The sequence below is a fragment of the Mesocricetus auratus genome, unplaced genomic scaffold (genome assembly GCF_017639785.1).
Source record: "Mesocricetus auratus isolate SY011 unplaced genomic scaffold, BCM_Maur_2.0 Super-Scaffold_100007, whole genome shotgun sequence".
Taxonomy (NCBI): Eukaryota; Metazoa; Chordata; class Mammalia; order Rodentia; family Cricetidae; genus Mesocricetus; species Mesocricetus auratus.
Window position 1 is genome coordinate 47,602,827 of NW_024429191.1, and position 16,044 is coordinate 47,618,870.

A 16,044-nucleotide genomic window follows, 5' to 3' on the forward strand; every position below is an offset into this window, starting at 1 on the left:
GACTAGATTCTGCAGACATTTCATTACATTTTTTTTTTTACTTCAATTTTCCAGTTTCCTTATTTTGGAACCCACTCCCACCTAAGGTCCTAGGCATTTTCTAAGGCACTTGAACCACTAATTTCTTTGGCTCTAGGGGATACGACAGCACCACAGGAATCTGCAAACCCTACCCAGCTCCTTTTCTGTAGGGAACTGGAATGAATGAGTGAATGAACATAGGAACTAATGAAGTCGCTTTCACGTCTCCTCTGCCAGACCCTTTTGCTTCTCATATTTTTGGAATCTCAGTCCAGCCTAAGAGGTTGAGCAACCAGGTTTTATCCGCTTGCAAATATCCAACTGTGGCGGGCCACGATAGGAAGGTGTCCGGCAGGCGCCCGGAAAAAGCATCAGTAGCGGGGACCCCAGTGGCCTCAGTGTTCAAGCGGACTGCAACCGGGTCAGGACAGAGCTCTTGCGCATGGGCCGAGCGGCACCCCTCCCCCACTGCAGGTGAGCCGCACAGCAGCGGCTCCCACCCCCTGAAGCTCCAGGGTGACGTCAGGCCTCAGGACCGCGCTCCCGCCCCGCCCCTGCAGGCAGCTCTCGGGGCGCCGGCAATTCCTCTGTGGCAGCGGGTCTGGCTGCGGGACCCAGTGACTGCGGCAAGCGGACGGGCCGCAGAACGCTCGAATGCGCTGCAGCGGCGTCCCCACGCTACGGCGAGACGCGATCGGAGGGAGACGGGGGCTTTTGCTGTGGCACACCTGCCCCACTGTCCTCCAGCCCCGAATAGCGCAGCACGCACACCCCGGCAGGGTCGGCGCCGCTGCCTCGCGGGATCGCCCGCTCCCAGTTAGTCTCAGCTGTCCATCTCCCCCCCAGGCCAGCCAATCACCCTCCACTGGCCCGGCCGCACCTCCCGGCGTCTCTGACAGGCATGAGGATCAGCCTATGAGATTTGTAGTCTGTGGGTCTAGGTCGGGAGCGGGAGCCAATGAGCATCATTCCAGGTGGGTGGAGGGAGCCGGACTTGGGAAGGTAGCTTCGGTCGGGTTGCTAACGTCTTTCCTGGGAGATGGGCGCGCAAACCGACCAGTGGGTCTGGGGGCGGTGGTGATGGGCGTGGAGCTGGCCCAATGAGGGTGGGAGTGGGTGGGGCAGGCGCGAGCGGCAGTGCTAAAGGAGCCCGGCGGAGGCAGCGGTGGGTTTGGAACTAAGACGCTGGATCTGTGGTCGCTGCTGGGGACGTGCGCTGGCGCCACCATCTTCGGCTGAAGGTGAGAGGTGCGGTTGCCTGGGTCCGAGTGTAGTGTCCCCGGGAGCGGGGACGGTTGGGCGACCAGGAGGAAAAGAACCCGGGTTGGGGGACCGGGCGACTGTGGACCACAGAGACGGAGCGCTGGAAAAGGCAGGCTGGGCTGTGGAGAGCGGACCTTGTGGAGGTGACGGGACCCCAGTGTGTGGAGATGGAGAGACCCCCCCCACCCCCCGGAGGGATAGGCAGTGAGGTTTTGAGAGTGAGACCCCTGCAGATATCAGGTCTGGGGTGTGCGTGGGGACGGTCCTTGGAGAGGATGAGGATGGAGATCTGGGGGTGGGAATGTGGAGACCAACTCCTGGTTGCTTTGGATCCCTGGAAGCGTGGGGTTGGGAGATGAGCGCCTTAGTAGGAGGCCGGAGGCGCTCGGCGTGTCTGTCCTCTTAGGAAAGGACTGAGTTCTGGGGTGTGATCTCGGTGCTAGGGGAAGGAAGAGCCCCTGGGTGGGTTGCATGGTGGGTTAGTCCCCGGGCGCGACTGAGGGGTTCTCCGAGGACTCAGAAGGCGGACCCTGTATCTGTGAGGTTTAGGAACCTGTGGGATGAAGCTCTGCGTGGTCTGGGGAGCGTGCGGCGGGCGAGGGGCTCCCGAGCTGGGCGAGGGGAAGGAGGGCAGGAGTTAAACGGCATGCCACGCTTGCTGGGGACCGTGGGGAACCGGGAGGTGGACGCCGGGCGAGGCCTGGGCCGTTGGGGGGAACGAGGCGGGAAATGTGGCCCGGGCGCGTTGTAGCGGAGCGGCCGGGGGTTGGTGGGGGGGGGGGGGGGAGGGTCAGCCCTCGCTTCTGGATCGCTTTATTGTGTAAGTGATCTGGTAATGGCTCGCCGGAGAATCTCTCACTGGCCTTCTGCAGTTGTGGGGGTCACACCCTGATCCCATAAAATTGAGGTGGAATTGGGTCGGAGGGAAGTTGAAGCCCCGTGGCATTGGCGGGGCTTTGTGGGCCTGTGGTGGGCGGATGCGGCCCAGGGACCCGAGAGGCCCCCACTCAGGCCTGCCTAGGAAGTGGGGCCTTAGGGAGGAGGTGGCCACTCGGCGGTCTGACCCGAGCTGGTGAGGTTTGGGTAACGGGGTGTCTGCCTACGACCGTTATCGCTTGTTTCTTGGGGCCTCTGCAGCTCTCTTCAAGATCACTGCGGTGGATGGAAGGGGGGTGGGGTGGGTTGGGGTGGGGTAGGGAAAAGCAGGCGGGGTAGATCCAGACTGCGGATGGAACAAAGACTGCTGTTTTTGCTGAATAAAATAATACTAAATGTAATACTTTGGTTATGCTGAGATTTTATTATTTATTATTAAACATTGGAACTAACGATGCTTTGGATTAGGTTTAATTATCCCTGATAGTATCTGACTCTGGAAACTTTATAATCTATTCATTGTTTAACCTCCTTCATCAGCCTGCCTCTATTTTAACTGTTCTTGTAGCCTCGTGCTTTTGATGCTTAAGTATGTCCTGTCAGTCACCGGTTCTGAAAAAGTGGCCATTTTATGTATCTCCTTACTTCTGTATCTTAAATTCCGTTCTCCCCATCCTTATCGGCAGAAAGCATATGGTGCAATTGTGTGACATACCAGACGCTTTTGCAGCAAAAGGATGTGACCTGTGAGTGCTTGGCTATGTTTTTGGGCTCCTTGGGGAAATCATTACAATGAAGAGACTGGACAGAGAGTGAGATGGAGGAAAATTTGAAGGGCACGGTTGTCGGGTGAATGACTGTATGCTTCAGCGTTTGATGTACATTGTTATCACATATGGGGAATTAAAATCCCTGGTTTAAGATTCAAGTTTGGGAAGTATTTCATTATTTGGGAGCTAGTGCAGGGCTTCATAGCAGGTCTTACCTTTGTGTCTGTGATTGTTTAGTTAAGTAGAATTTCGATAAATTAAGAGATGCATGCAGCCGTGTCGTGCCAGTGACCTCACAGTGGACAGCATTGCACAGATTGGGGCAGTTCTCATTTACTTCATCTGTTTCAGAAGCATCTTCTGGGGTGGCTAACTGGCATTATTTTATTTGTTCTTGTGTATTCAGTCTGATCATAAAATTGAATTGTTTTCTTCTGCCCACCACTACCTTGGGTGTTGGGAGGCAGTTGAGAATTTTGCTAGGCAGCATTTCACTGGAAGTAAAAAATGAACTGGGTGGGTGCCCCAGAGTTTGATTGTCTACATCCAATGCAAGGGATGGGAACTTTGACTCTGTAGGAGGCAAGTTTGTATATACACTGATAAAGGATTTCATTATAATTAGACAGCTACTTCAGGTGACAGAGAACACCTCCAAATTCTCTTCATGCCTGTCTACTCCAGAGGTTCTCTTTTATTCCCCCCTTTCTTAAATGAAGGCATTTTCCTTCCAAATATAAAGTCTATGCCAGATTGTGCTAATGTGCTCATCTATTGAACTTATGATCTTTAACCCAGGATTTTTTAAATTGTGGCAACAAGTAATATGGATGCTACATGTCCTTCAAAATTTATTCCCTGCCCACTCAACTTTGATCACTGTAGCTGGTCTCTGGGTTGAAGACTTCCTCTGCTACTTGTGACCTCTGCTGTGTGACCTTGGGCCCCTTACTTGTCTGTTCTCAGCATTCTTTGGATTCTTCATGTGTGAAATGGAGTTATTAATGGGAGCTACCTTGTGCCCCTCTTGTGAGGATTACGGCCTTGATATGTGTAACTCTTTAGAATAGTGCGTGGATGCAATTAGGGATGCATAGCAAGATTATTTGTTTTAAAAATTGTGATATTAGCCTTTCAGCAAGGCAAAATATTTGCAAGTTGTACATGTTAAATGCCAGTTTTAAATCAGATCTAATGCCAAATGTACAGCGTAGCACAAAAATGCAATGTATTCGTGGCAAGCACTGGTGAAGAGTTAAACTAACTGAAGCATCTTTACTGACCTCACAGACCCTATGAATTAAACAGCCCCAGGAGCACCTCCTACCTTCGAGTAAGCCTTGCAAGCTAGGTAGGTCGAGGAGACTGCCAGAAGGGCAGCGAGGAGGCTGAGGGGAAGGAAGGATTAAATTGCTAGATTGGCCTGAAAAGAAAGTGTGAAAGGGTAGCATTTGGGTCAGGAGGGAAGGTTTTTGGTTGTGGGAAGCCAAAGACAGGGGCCATTTATGTAAGGTGGCTCTGGATTCTCTGTTATGTACCAGGGACCAGGCTAACTGACCAACCAGCAAGGGACAGATAACCATCTCCACAGGGTTTAGTTGTAGAAAAATCTGGAAGTGTTAAAAATGAAAATAATTTGTAACTGCTGCTCAACTAAAGACCCAAAGAATTGACTTCATTTAAAAAAAATAAGTGAAGTTGGACACGGTGGTGCATATCTGTAATCCTAGAACTTGAGAGGTGGAAGCAGAAACTTTAGGGGTTCAAAATCAGCCTCATCTACACACTAACTTCTAAGGCTGGGTCTATTGAGCCTGGGGCTCAAAAACCAAAAAGGTGTGTGTGTGTTATCTTCAGAAAGCTGGAAGCTTGTGGTGATTGTAATTTCATAATCCACTAGTTTTTTTTTACATTAAATTAGCGTTTCTGCATCTTAAACAAGTACCAATAAATTAGATGTCCACATTTGATAAAGTAACAAAAAAACTACACAGGTTACTTTTTTCAAGACCTGCTATACAAATTACTTGCCAAGTTATTCCAAGTCTAAAATGGTTTCTACACCCACGGTAAATTAATATACACAGACTTACAGACAGCAGGATACTTTTCAAAGTGCCATATATGCAGTTTAACCACCTAAAAATAAGATAAATTAATTTTGTTATAATTGGATTTTTTTCACTTTTAATAGAGTCTGTATGTACCTCCAAAATGTGGCCTATTATTTGCCCTCAAATTCAAATTCTCCTGAGATATCCCCTACACTTGTTAACCACTGTGCAGTCTAAACTGGAAAGGCATGTTACTAACCAGCTAAGACCAATCCTCACCATACTTCTGACTGTATGTGTGCCCACAAATACCTTCTGTATTGGCGTCTCTCTTGTATTTGCCCAAGATGCAAATGTGGGTTTCAGTTATAAAATAGGATAGCAACTCTATTTGTAGATGGGAGAGAGGCCTGCGTAAGAGTGGTTGCCAAAAGTGGTCCAGGACCAATAGCACTATCATCAGCTGATATAAATACACAGTCTTGGGCTGGAGAGATAGCTTAGCAACTAAGACTTGTTTTTGCAAAGGACCTGGGTTCGATTTCTAGCACCATACAGTGGCTCACAACCACCTATTAACTCTAGTTCCAAGGGATCTGACACCCTCTTCTAGCCTCCATGGGTGTCAAGCTTCCATGTGGTACACATACATACATGCAGGCAAAATACTCTTTTTTTTTTTTTTTAAGAGATGGGGTAGCTAGGTATAGTGATGCATACCTTTAATCCCAGCACTCAGGAGGCAGAAGCAGGTGGATCTCTAGCCTGGTCTTCAGAGTGAGTTCCAGAACAATCAGAACTACATAGTGAGATTCTATCTCAAAAAAAAAAAAAAAAAAAAAAACAGAAACAAAGAATAGGGGGATGTGGAATACAGAATTTAAGCTTCACCCCAGGCTTACCGAATAAGAAACTCTGGGGCTGGGGTCCAGCAATCTGTGTGTTAATAAGCCTTGCTTGTGCTGCCAAAGCATGCTACAGTTTGAGACCTGCTGCTTCAGAGCATAGGGGTTTATAATGCATTACATGTAACAGATGCTTTCTGGAGCATCATGGCTGTTTGGCTGTAATAAACTGTTTTTAGGGGTTAGAGAACTGGCATCTATGTCCAATGTCAGCAGTTAATTTTTCACTTCAGGGTGTAGATAGCCCTTTGAGAATTTGAAGAATGCTATGGGTGGTCAGTCTTAGGATAGTGCACAAATGCACACATTACATGTACTTCATGGTTTATACCATTTCAGGGAGCTCATGGAGCTTGAGGTTTATTTATAGTCTCAAGGTTAATGACCTATTTACAACTTTGGATGACTTTATGATTTTTTCCATGCAACCTACAAAGGATGTCTTATTGATCCTCTCACCTACCAAGACTCCCCTATATTTCTGGTGAGCTGAGAAGTTGAAGAGTTTTGATAAGAGTCAAAGTCAGTACTTGGTTTCTTGGGTTGATTTGGATGAAGTCTTAGAAACTTCCTGTAAAGTTTGTAATACCTTGGACTTTGGAGTAATAGCAAGAAATGTTTGATTCTAGGAAGATGCTGTCAGGAAGGAATGACAAGTGACATCAGAAAGGTGTCACTTTTGATCCAGAAGGCTAATTCCCAAGTATAGAAGAGTTGCCTTACCCTGACATGCCCAGAGATTTGCTTAGCTCCATATGCACCAATAGTCATCAAGCACTAAACAAACCAATTGTATTTTGAGCTCTGACTGTTGTAACAGTCATAGAGCAGACCTTTCCTCAATGTGGCTTAAGTTACTAATGATTCTTTTCTTATGTACTGGTTAGATCATTTCTGTAATATTAGGTTTGCTTTGGGGCCACACTGTTAATGGAAGACATGGTGCGTTATAAGACTTTTCCTCTGGATATGCAGCACACATGTCTACTCAGTTCAGACAGGAAGCCCATGACAGACCAAAGTACAAATACCACCAAAGTTCAACTTGGTGAACCAATGAGTTTTGTTACAGTTACTTACAGGACTGGGTGAGGGGTTACAGGAGCAGAAATGACTCAAAGACAGCTGCATCCCCAAAGCCCACCCCAGCATGGGTGACAGCTCACTAAGCTGGGAACCTGGAACACACTGCATAGCCTGAGGGTAGCTGCATAGGGTGAAGAGTGTCCTTTCCAGGTCCTTCAGTTGGTCTAAACCTCTTTCAGGCAGCCCAGCTGGCTTCTGCTTCTTCCAGGCAGCTGGTCTGCTCTCAGAGTCTTTGCTTCTCAGCTTGTGTGAGGGTCTGTTGCATCTGGCAGGCAGTGGCCTAGTGAATCTGCTCAGTTTCAGGGATTTCCTGAAGCTATTTTGAGTTGTTTCCCTTCCTGCTTAAGGAGCTTCCTGAAAGACGAAATGCTTTAAACTCAGAGGAAACTGTTGTACAACACATGGACACTGGCAGGTGAGGGTAGTGGAAGGTGGCGATGCCAGAGCAGGAACAGTTGTGTTGGGTAGAGATGGGGACCTGAATAGGTGTCACCACATACTTGAAAGGCTTGCTTGAAGCCAGGTGGTAATTGTCTTCTGTGGTCCCCATGTAACAGATTAAAGGGCCATTGTGAGGCTAGAGGGGGATTGCCTTGCGTCTTGTCTGAAGCTGAACTGGAAGGCATAATTTAGCTCTAATTCATTCATATAGTCTTCACTGTGTGTGTCTGTCTCTTTCTTCCTGCTTCTGTACCCTGGGGACGGAACCGAGTGGCATTGTACATGCCAGTCAAATGCTCCGCCACTGAGCTACACCCTGGACCTGACACCGTACTCTCTGGCAATCATAGTGTGTCTGTAGCTATGGCCTGTGGTCACTCACAGTAATTCCAGTACCACTCCATGGGCCTTTTATTATGTATCTTTGTTTTATTTTTCCTCTTTGGCCTTTCCCTTCAAAACTCCTTACTTAATTTGTGGTGAGGGTGAGAGAGGAGATAGCAAGGAGAAAAGGTCACACTGAAACCTTGTTGTTTGCCTCTGCCTTTGGTAACTGAGGGCAGATCTGGAGTGGTCATTAGACAACCAGAGTCATGATTAGTGGTTACCCCTGAAGTTTACCTTGGAAAATGGGGTAGTGTAGCTGTGGGGAGGGAGGGATACTCGGCTCTTTAACTGTATGTTTTATGTTTATCCAGGGTTTTGCTTTAAGCTTCTTAGAAAGTCAAACTTGTAAATTATTTTATATTTCATAAGCATCTAATTTTGCCCTTCTCTTCTAGAAGCAATTACTTTTGGATCCTTCTGTTTACAATGGCCCAGAGGACTGGACTGGAGGATCCGGAGAGATATCTCTTTGTGGACAGGGCTGTCATCTACAACCCTGCCACTCAAGCTGATTGGACAGCTAAAAAGCTGGTGTGGATCCCATCAGAACGCCATGGTTTTGAGGCAGCTAGTATCAAGGAAGAACGGGGCGATGAAGTTATGGTGGAGCTGGCAGAGAATGGAAAGAAAGCAATGGTCAACAAAGATGACATTCAGAAGATGAACCCACCAAAGTTCTCCAAGGTGGAGGACATGGCGGAGCTGACATGCTTGAACGAAGCGTCTGTTTTACATAATCTGAAAGATCGCTACTATTCAGGACTTATCTACGTGAGTAGTTCTCAATAACCCTGGGAGGGCAACCTGGGGAGGTGTACAGTTTACATTATACACATTGCTATAACGTGGGAATAGAGATTCCCACACCTTTTCGACATTATGTTTCTGTTAAAGATGGGAAGATTTTGCTTAGACAGTTCCTGCTCTTCTTCAGATTTTAACAATGCTAAGTTTAAGTGATTCAGTCAGTGATTAGATGTGATGAGATGGTGTTTGAAGACTTTGAAAGTGCTGCTCTGGAGGATAACATGTGAGGGAGTATGTGGCAAAAAGGCCAGGGAATTTAGCGATAGTTGAGAGTTGATTTACAGGAGGAACGAGACAACAAAGAGTAGAAAGACAAGGACCCAGCCTCAGAGGTCTCAGGGGAGAGCAAGGACGGCTTCATTTGGTTGAAGGGGAGTAGGAAGGAAGAATGTTGAGGTTTTTCAGAGGAAACAATTGGGGATAAGATTGAGGCTGTGGTTGTCCTGTGGTTGGCATTTATGTTGCCATCACTGGTCATGTCTTTGTATAGAAATTGCTGAAAATAAATTAGGGTAACGCAGAGGATGAACGCTAGATACTGCAAAGAGTCTAGAATAGGCTGAGTGTCATGGTTCATGTGTGTGATTCCAGCACTTGGGCAGGTGAGGGATGGGCAGGAGGATTTCCATGAGTTAGAGGCCAGTCTTGGCTAAAGAGTAAGACCATGTTTCAGAAAGTAGCAAGGGCTGGAGAGTACTCTTCATTCAAGGGTGGAGATACTGGCCGCCCTTCTAGAGGGCTTGACTCCCAGCACCCACATTGGTTCACAACCAGCTGTAACTTTAGTTTCAGGGCACCTGGGCCCTCTCATGGTTTCCTTGGGCCCAAGATGTACAAGTGGTACAAATCTAGAATGACAAAATAGGTTTGAGGAAATGACAGGCAGGTGACAGTGACTGAAGGTGGAATGGTGGCATGGATGAAACTAGGATCAATTTAGAAGGGAGAGACAGAAAAGTTGACAGCAATGGCCTGAAATCAGGAAAAGGTGGTTGGATTTTATATGCAAAAATAAGTTAGTTGAACCTCACAAGTAATTCAAAACTCAGTCAGTGGAAACCAGTTCATTTACGTAAAATTGCAAAGCACATATGTTGTGTAGGTACAACGCAGCAAATGCCCTTTTTTGTGAGGTGTCCCTATAAGGAAATGAAACAGGGTTATAAACTAGGCTAGAAGCAGAATGGGTACCCCAGTGGGTCAGCGAAGGGCTCTTTGGCAAGGTAGCATTTGGACTGGAGTCTGCTGATAAGGGATCTAGCAGAGGAGAGGCTGACAAATGAGTAGTTTTGGAGCCCCCTCCACCTCCTCTTCCATTTCCTGTCTGTGAGGTAGGATGCACAGAGAGACAGAGGGGGTGGGGGGAAGGAGGGAGGGAAGGAGGAAGGGAAGGAGGGAGGGAGGGAGGGAGGGAGGGGGGAGGGAGGGAGGGAGGGAGGGAGACAGAGAGAGAAGGGAAGCTGGAACTGGCATGGGCTTTTGAATGGCACTCATTCTAATCCTTCCCAAACTGTTCCACTCCTTGTGACTAAGCATTCAAATATATGAATGCACGGGGCCATTCCCCTCCAAACTACAATGATCAAGGGCTGTGGTTTTCATACCACTGAAGATCAGAGTTCATGAGACTGAAGGTGTCTCAGGACGTTGCAGTCAGATGCTAATGTGGACTTTGAACATTTGAGGGCACTGGACATCTGAGGCACCTCAGTTTTGAATTGAAGCCTGGTGCAGTGGCGTAGGCACAACCTAAGATGTACTAGAGGGCCTGGGAAGATATCCTCTCACGTAAAGTCCTGCTCACACAAGCATGAGGACCTAAGTTTGGTTCCAGAACCCATAGAAAAGCTCATAGTCCCAGCGCTGGGGAGGTGGAGACAGAGGATCTTTAGAGCTTGCTGGCCACCCATCTAAGCCTAATTGATATAAGTCCCAGTGAAAGATCCTGTCTCAGAATAAGTGCAGCCGGTGGTGGTGGTTCATGCTTTTAATCACAGCACTTGGTAGGGTAGAGGAGGCAGAGGCAGGAGGATGAGTTAGAGGACAGTGTGGTCTATAGAGAGAAACCCCTTCTTGAAAAACAACAAAAATAAGTACTACGGCTGACCTACACACACACACACACACACACACACACACACACACACACACACACATGCAAGCACGCACACGCTCACATGATAAAGGGCATCCGTGTGGAGCCAGGCTGTGTCTGTAGGAGGCTCTACCTTAATTCTATCAGTGGACACTATAGATATCTGCAAGGAGGAGAGAGAAAGGAGATGGAAGGGGAGAAACATTGCATTGGTACAAGGGAAAGAACAAAGGGAAATTTCAGCTGAGGAGGTGACATAGTGGGTAAAGTGCTTGATGTGTCCTCAGCAGTCACATAAAAGCTGGGAGTGACAGTCCATGCCTCAGAGCTCAGCATCAAAGGCAGAACCAGGAGGACGGGGTGGGGGCAGCCAGTCAGGGAGCAGGTTCCATGAGAGAGCAGGCAAACGTTCATACACATAGATAAAATCAATAGCTCTAAAAAATAAAATCGAGAACAGTAGAGGAGGATACCTGGTCATCCTCTGGCCTTTGCACACGCACACAAGTGCATATACATTCATGAAATTTATAAACATTCCTCATGATAATTCAAAGTCTTTGCAGCTGGTGTGTGTGTGTGTGTGTGTATGTGTGTGTGTGTATTTTTTCCTGCATCCTAACTTGGGGACAGTCTAAGTCAATTTCTGAGTGTCTTTTCAGATCATGGCTTCTAGGTCTGTATAGAAAAAAGGGCAATTTAAGTTTTTTCTTGAAGTGTTAACTTCACAGCAGAGTTTAGGGAAGATGGAGAAAGGTTTCCACCCAAATTTCTTCTTGGAGTAGTTGACAGTGGGGCTGGGAGAGCTCTGCCACTGCACTTGCTGTACGTGTTTGGAATGAACTGGTAGTTGAAACCGTCAGTTGAAGTGCCATGATAGAGACAGATAGGCTGTGCTTTGGCCATGTTGTGTGGTAAGATAAAACAGCTTCCTTCAGACAGGCTTGACTGCTAGTAGGCTTAGTGTGTTCTTTTCTTTGGACTTATTCTCCCTAATAGCCAAATTCTCAGATCACTAATTTTCATCTTCCCTCCTACAAAAACCACATAAAACTGTCAGGATCTCTTCAGTACTGCTTCACCTCACCTCACAGATTTGGGACGCCATGTCTTGTTACTCACTTTTAAGTACTTTCTAATTTCTGCTGACTTCTTCCATCTTTGGACCAATGGAGTTGTGGTTTTAACATTTCTACTCCGCCCCACCTGCTTTTGTTTGGTTTGCTTGCTTTGTTTCTGGTATTTCTGAGGCAGGATATCCTTGTGTAGGTAGCCCTTTGCTGGTCTCTGGAGCTCCTTACATAGATCAGGCTGGTCTCAAATTGCAACAATTCTCCTGCCTCTGCTTCCTGAGTACTTGGACCACAGGCTGGGGTTTTGGTTGTTGTTTTTGTTTTTCCTGTTTTTTATTTGTGTGTGTTATATGTACATGTTCATGTATGTGCGCATGCACATGTGTGACTGAAGGCTAGAGGTTAACATCAGGTATCTTAATCACTTTTTACCTTATTTTTTAAAAAATATTTATATTTTATATGTATGAGCGTTTTGTATGTATGTATGCTCTGTGCATGCCTGCCTGTTTGCCTGTGGCTGCCAGAAGACAGTTGGAGTTATAGGTGGTTGTGAGCTGATGTGTGGGTGCTGGGAACTGAACCCAGATCCTTTGCAAGAGCAGTTAAATGCTCTTAGCCACTGAGCCATCTTTCCAGCCCCCATTTACATTATTCTTTGAGACAGGGTCTCTCACTAAACCTGGAGCTCATCAATTTGACCAGACTGGCTAGTCAGTAACCTCCAGGGATCTTCTGTCTCCAGCCCTGGGATTGGATATGCGTCCTACCATATCTAACTTTTTAATGTGAGTGTGTTAGGGGTCTGAACTCATTCTTCTACGGCAAGCTCTTTGCCGACTGAGCTGTCCCCTCAGCCCCAGTTTTTTGGCTTTTGAAGGCAGGGCAGGGTTTTTGTTGACCAGCTTAGCCTCAAACTCATCGTGTAACAAAAGCCAATCTAGAACTCGTGATCCTCCTGCTCCACCTCTCAGGTCCCGGGATTACAGACATGTGCCACCATGCTTAATTTCAAGAGTGAGTCTTAGTTAGCTTTTTGCTATTGATTTTTAAAAAATAATAGCTAGATCCTTACTTTTATTGAAAATTCTTTTCTGTAAATATACTCTCAGTTTGGGGAGTATTCTGTATGTTTGTAAAGATTGTATATAGTCTTTTATTATTTGGTGTACAGGTCTGTATATGGCCACTAGGTCAGGCTTTTAATTGTACTGTTTAAACTTTATAGTCTGAGGCTGGGGAGACAGTTCAGTCAGTAAGTGTTTGCCACACCAGTATGAGGACCTGAGTTCCGCCTCCAGAACCCACATAAAAAAAACAGGCATGGTGGCACATATAGACCAGGGGCTTACTGACCAGCATACCTGGCCTACTTTCTGGGCTCCAGGCCAGTAAGAGTCCTGGTCTCAAACAAAACCAAACCATGTGTCAGTTATGAGAGAAATGTGTTAAAAACTCCCAGTGTGTTTTATTAGCTTATAATATGCACCTGGTTTTATGTTTTCATGTAAATGAGTCTATGCAGTGTCTGTGGTTTTTGTTTGCTTGGTATTACATTTTAGAGGTGGAGCCACACTGTTCTGTGTTGTAGTTCAGTAGTTTTCATAGTGTGGTCACTATGATTTCCTTAAATCCTTTACAGGGGACTGAGAGGTCAAAACCACTTTCATAATTATTCTGTCATTTTCCCTTCCCCGTTGACGTCTGTATGGCCCAAAGGCAGCAATGATGAAAGCTTATGACACCTTCTCATGGGTAAAGGTAGTGACTGCATACTGTGTTCACAGTGTTTTTTCCCTTCACTGAGCTTTGTGGGTAGTTAAAAAAAATGAATCCAGTTTTACTTGAGAATGTCCTTGACAGAGCAGGAAAAATGATTGATTTTATTATATCTCAACCCTTGAGAATACATCTTAGTATCATCCTGTGTGAAGCGCTGAATATGCATTAGCGCTTCTGCTGTGTAGGGACATATGAGGCTGCCCGATGAACAGCATGTGTGTTGTAATCTGAATTATAAGCTACACTTGCTACTTTTTCATGGGCTTCATTTTTTATGTGATGGAAGGATTGAGAGGTAAATTGTGGTTGCTTACGCAGGGGTAGTTGGCAGACATTTTCTTAAAACTAAAGTGAAGCTGTTACTTGGAAGAAAGAAAGAAAGAACGAAAGAAAGAATGAAAGAAAGAACGAAAGAAAGAAAGCTGGTGGTGTTTAGTTGTCAATAGTAGAATTTGGGGGTTTTGTAATTGTTCTTGTTTTGTTGAGACAGTTAGTTACCTCTTTCCCAACCAAGTATCTGTGAGTCTGATTTCCTTTATGTGCTCAGGTAATATGTGCTACAGCGTAATCACAGTAGATAAAATACAGACACAGATACGTAACCAAGATTGGACTGAAGTCATGATCCTCCTGCCTCGACTTCCTTAGTGTTGGGATTACAGGCATGTGCCACCACATCTAGTGGTTAAAATTTGATTATCTTTGTGAAGATTAGGTTTGGAAGAAATCTACCACCTAACAGCTTGTCCAGACTTAAAAATCACTCTATGTGATAGTAATGAAATATATATGTATGTATGTGTATATATATATATGTATGTCTATATGTGTGTATTATATATATCACATAGATATACACACATATGTACGTTATATGAGTGTGTTATAATTATTAATGCAGTACTGGAGATTAAGCACGGCCTTGTGCATGCTAGGCAAGTATTCTACCACTGAGCATTTTCCCCTCTCCCTCCTAATTTTTTTTTCCTGTCACATAGGGAAATAATATATTATAAAAGACTTGGATGATTGAACAACTCATATTTTTCTAAATGAAGTCTTTGTGATATTATAAAATTGCATGGTAAAGGTTCAACATTAAGATCAAATATAACAGTCTAAGTTCTCAGATAAGAATACAGATAAGACATTGCTTTTTTTTTAAAGACGGGTCTCATCATGTAGCCCTAGATGTCCTTGAACTCAGAGATCTGCCTGCCCTGCCTCCCAAATGCTAGGTGCCGCCATGCCTAGCAATTGTTATTTGCTCAGCTGATAGTTTCAAAGGAATAGCCTCAGTTATCTAAAAAAAGTTGTTAGAGGGGTAGGGCTTTAGCTCATTAGTGGAGTACTTTCCTAGCAAGCACAAGGTCCTGGATTCTGGACCCAGCACTGGAAAATATCAAAGAATAAAAACTAGGGCCAGTGAGATGACTTATCAGGTCAAGGCACTTGTTATTCAAGCCTGGCAACATAAATTTGGTCCCAAGTTCTTGCCAGGATGCAAGGAGAGAATTGGCACCACGGAGTTGTCCTTTGACTTTCATGAAAGCAGTGCGGCCCACATAACACACGTCATGCACACAATAATAATAATAAAGAAAACCGAAAAGGAGGTTAAATTATTCCTTTTTGCTGGCCAACTATATGTGCAAGTCTGATTTTCTTCATGTGTTTCAGCAAAACAACAAATCACAGGAGATTAAATACAGAGATAGATGTGAAACTAAACTGCATTGTGAAGCCATGCAGTAAAGACTGTAAAAATACTGAAAATGTGCCCATCTCATTTTGTTTTGGAAAACAAAATGGTTTTCTTTTAACAAGAAATATTATCTACGCCTGGCAGTGGTAGCTCACACCTTTAATCCCCAGCACTGGGGAGGCAGAAGCAGGCAGAGCTTTGTGTGGTCTACAAATGGAGTTCCAGGACAGCCAGGGCTGTTACACAGAGAAACCCCGTCTCGAAAAACCAAATAAATGTTATTTACATTAACATATGATATTATTATTGTTTTAAATGTGCATATAAAAAACTGCATGTTTACTCTATACATATATTTAATATATATACATATAAAGTACATAGGATATATAGCATGTCTAATATATACATGCTATGTTAATTAATAATTTCTAAGCATAAAAAGCCTCTAAAATAAAAAGTTTGAATAGTTCATAGAATCATTGGAAGTAGTATTCCATTGTAAGTTTTTTTGTTTGTTTTTTGCTTTTGAGACAAGATGTCATTCACTGTGTAGCTCAGGCTTGGCTCAAACTCATGACTCCTCCTGCTTCAGCCTCCCAAGATTATACCCACATGAACCTCCATGGCCAGTTTTCTTATACTATAAGATTTTTGACCTGCCATATTTATCTACTGAACTGTTTTTCCATATTCCCTTTTCTAGTGTGGTACCAGCATGAACTTTAATAATTGGCCTTGCTTGTGTACCTAACTGTACATGGAGTGGAGAATTCTAG

General features: G+C 45.1%; 1 protein-coding gene across 3 annotated transcripts in view; it reads left to right on the forward strand.

The window, feature by feature from the left end:
• Nucleotides 1–1,115: 1,115 nt before the first annotated feature.
• Nucleotides 1,116–16,044, forward strand: part of Myh10 (myosin heavy chain 10) — a 128,958-nt gene continuing 114,029 nt past the window's right edge. The window contains exons 1-2 of one of the 3 annotated variants that reach the window (XM_040748924.1): nucleotides 1,116–1,262; nucleotides 8,199–8,574. In XM_040748924.1, coding sequence (XP_040604858.1) covers nucleotides 8,230–8,574 — 345 coding nt within the window. In that variant the 5' untranslated portion in view covers nucleotides 1,116–1,262; nucleotides 8,199–8,229. Of the gene's footprint in view, nucleotides 1,263–8,198; nucleotides 8,575–16,044 lie in introns of those variants that run through there. The other 2 variants (XM_040748925.1, XM_040748923.1) reach the window with 2 other exon arrangements.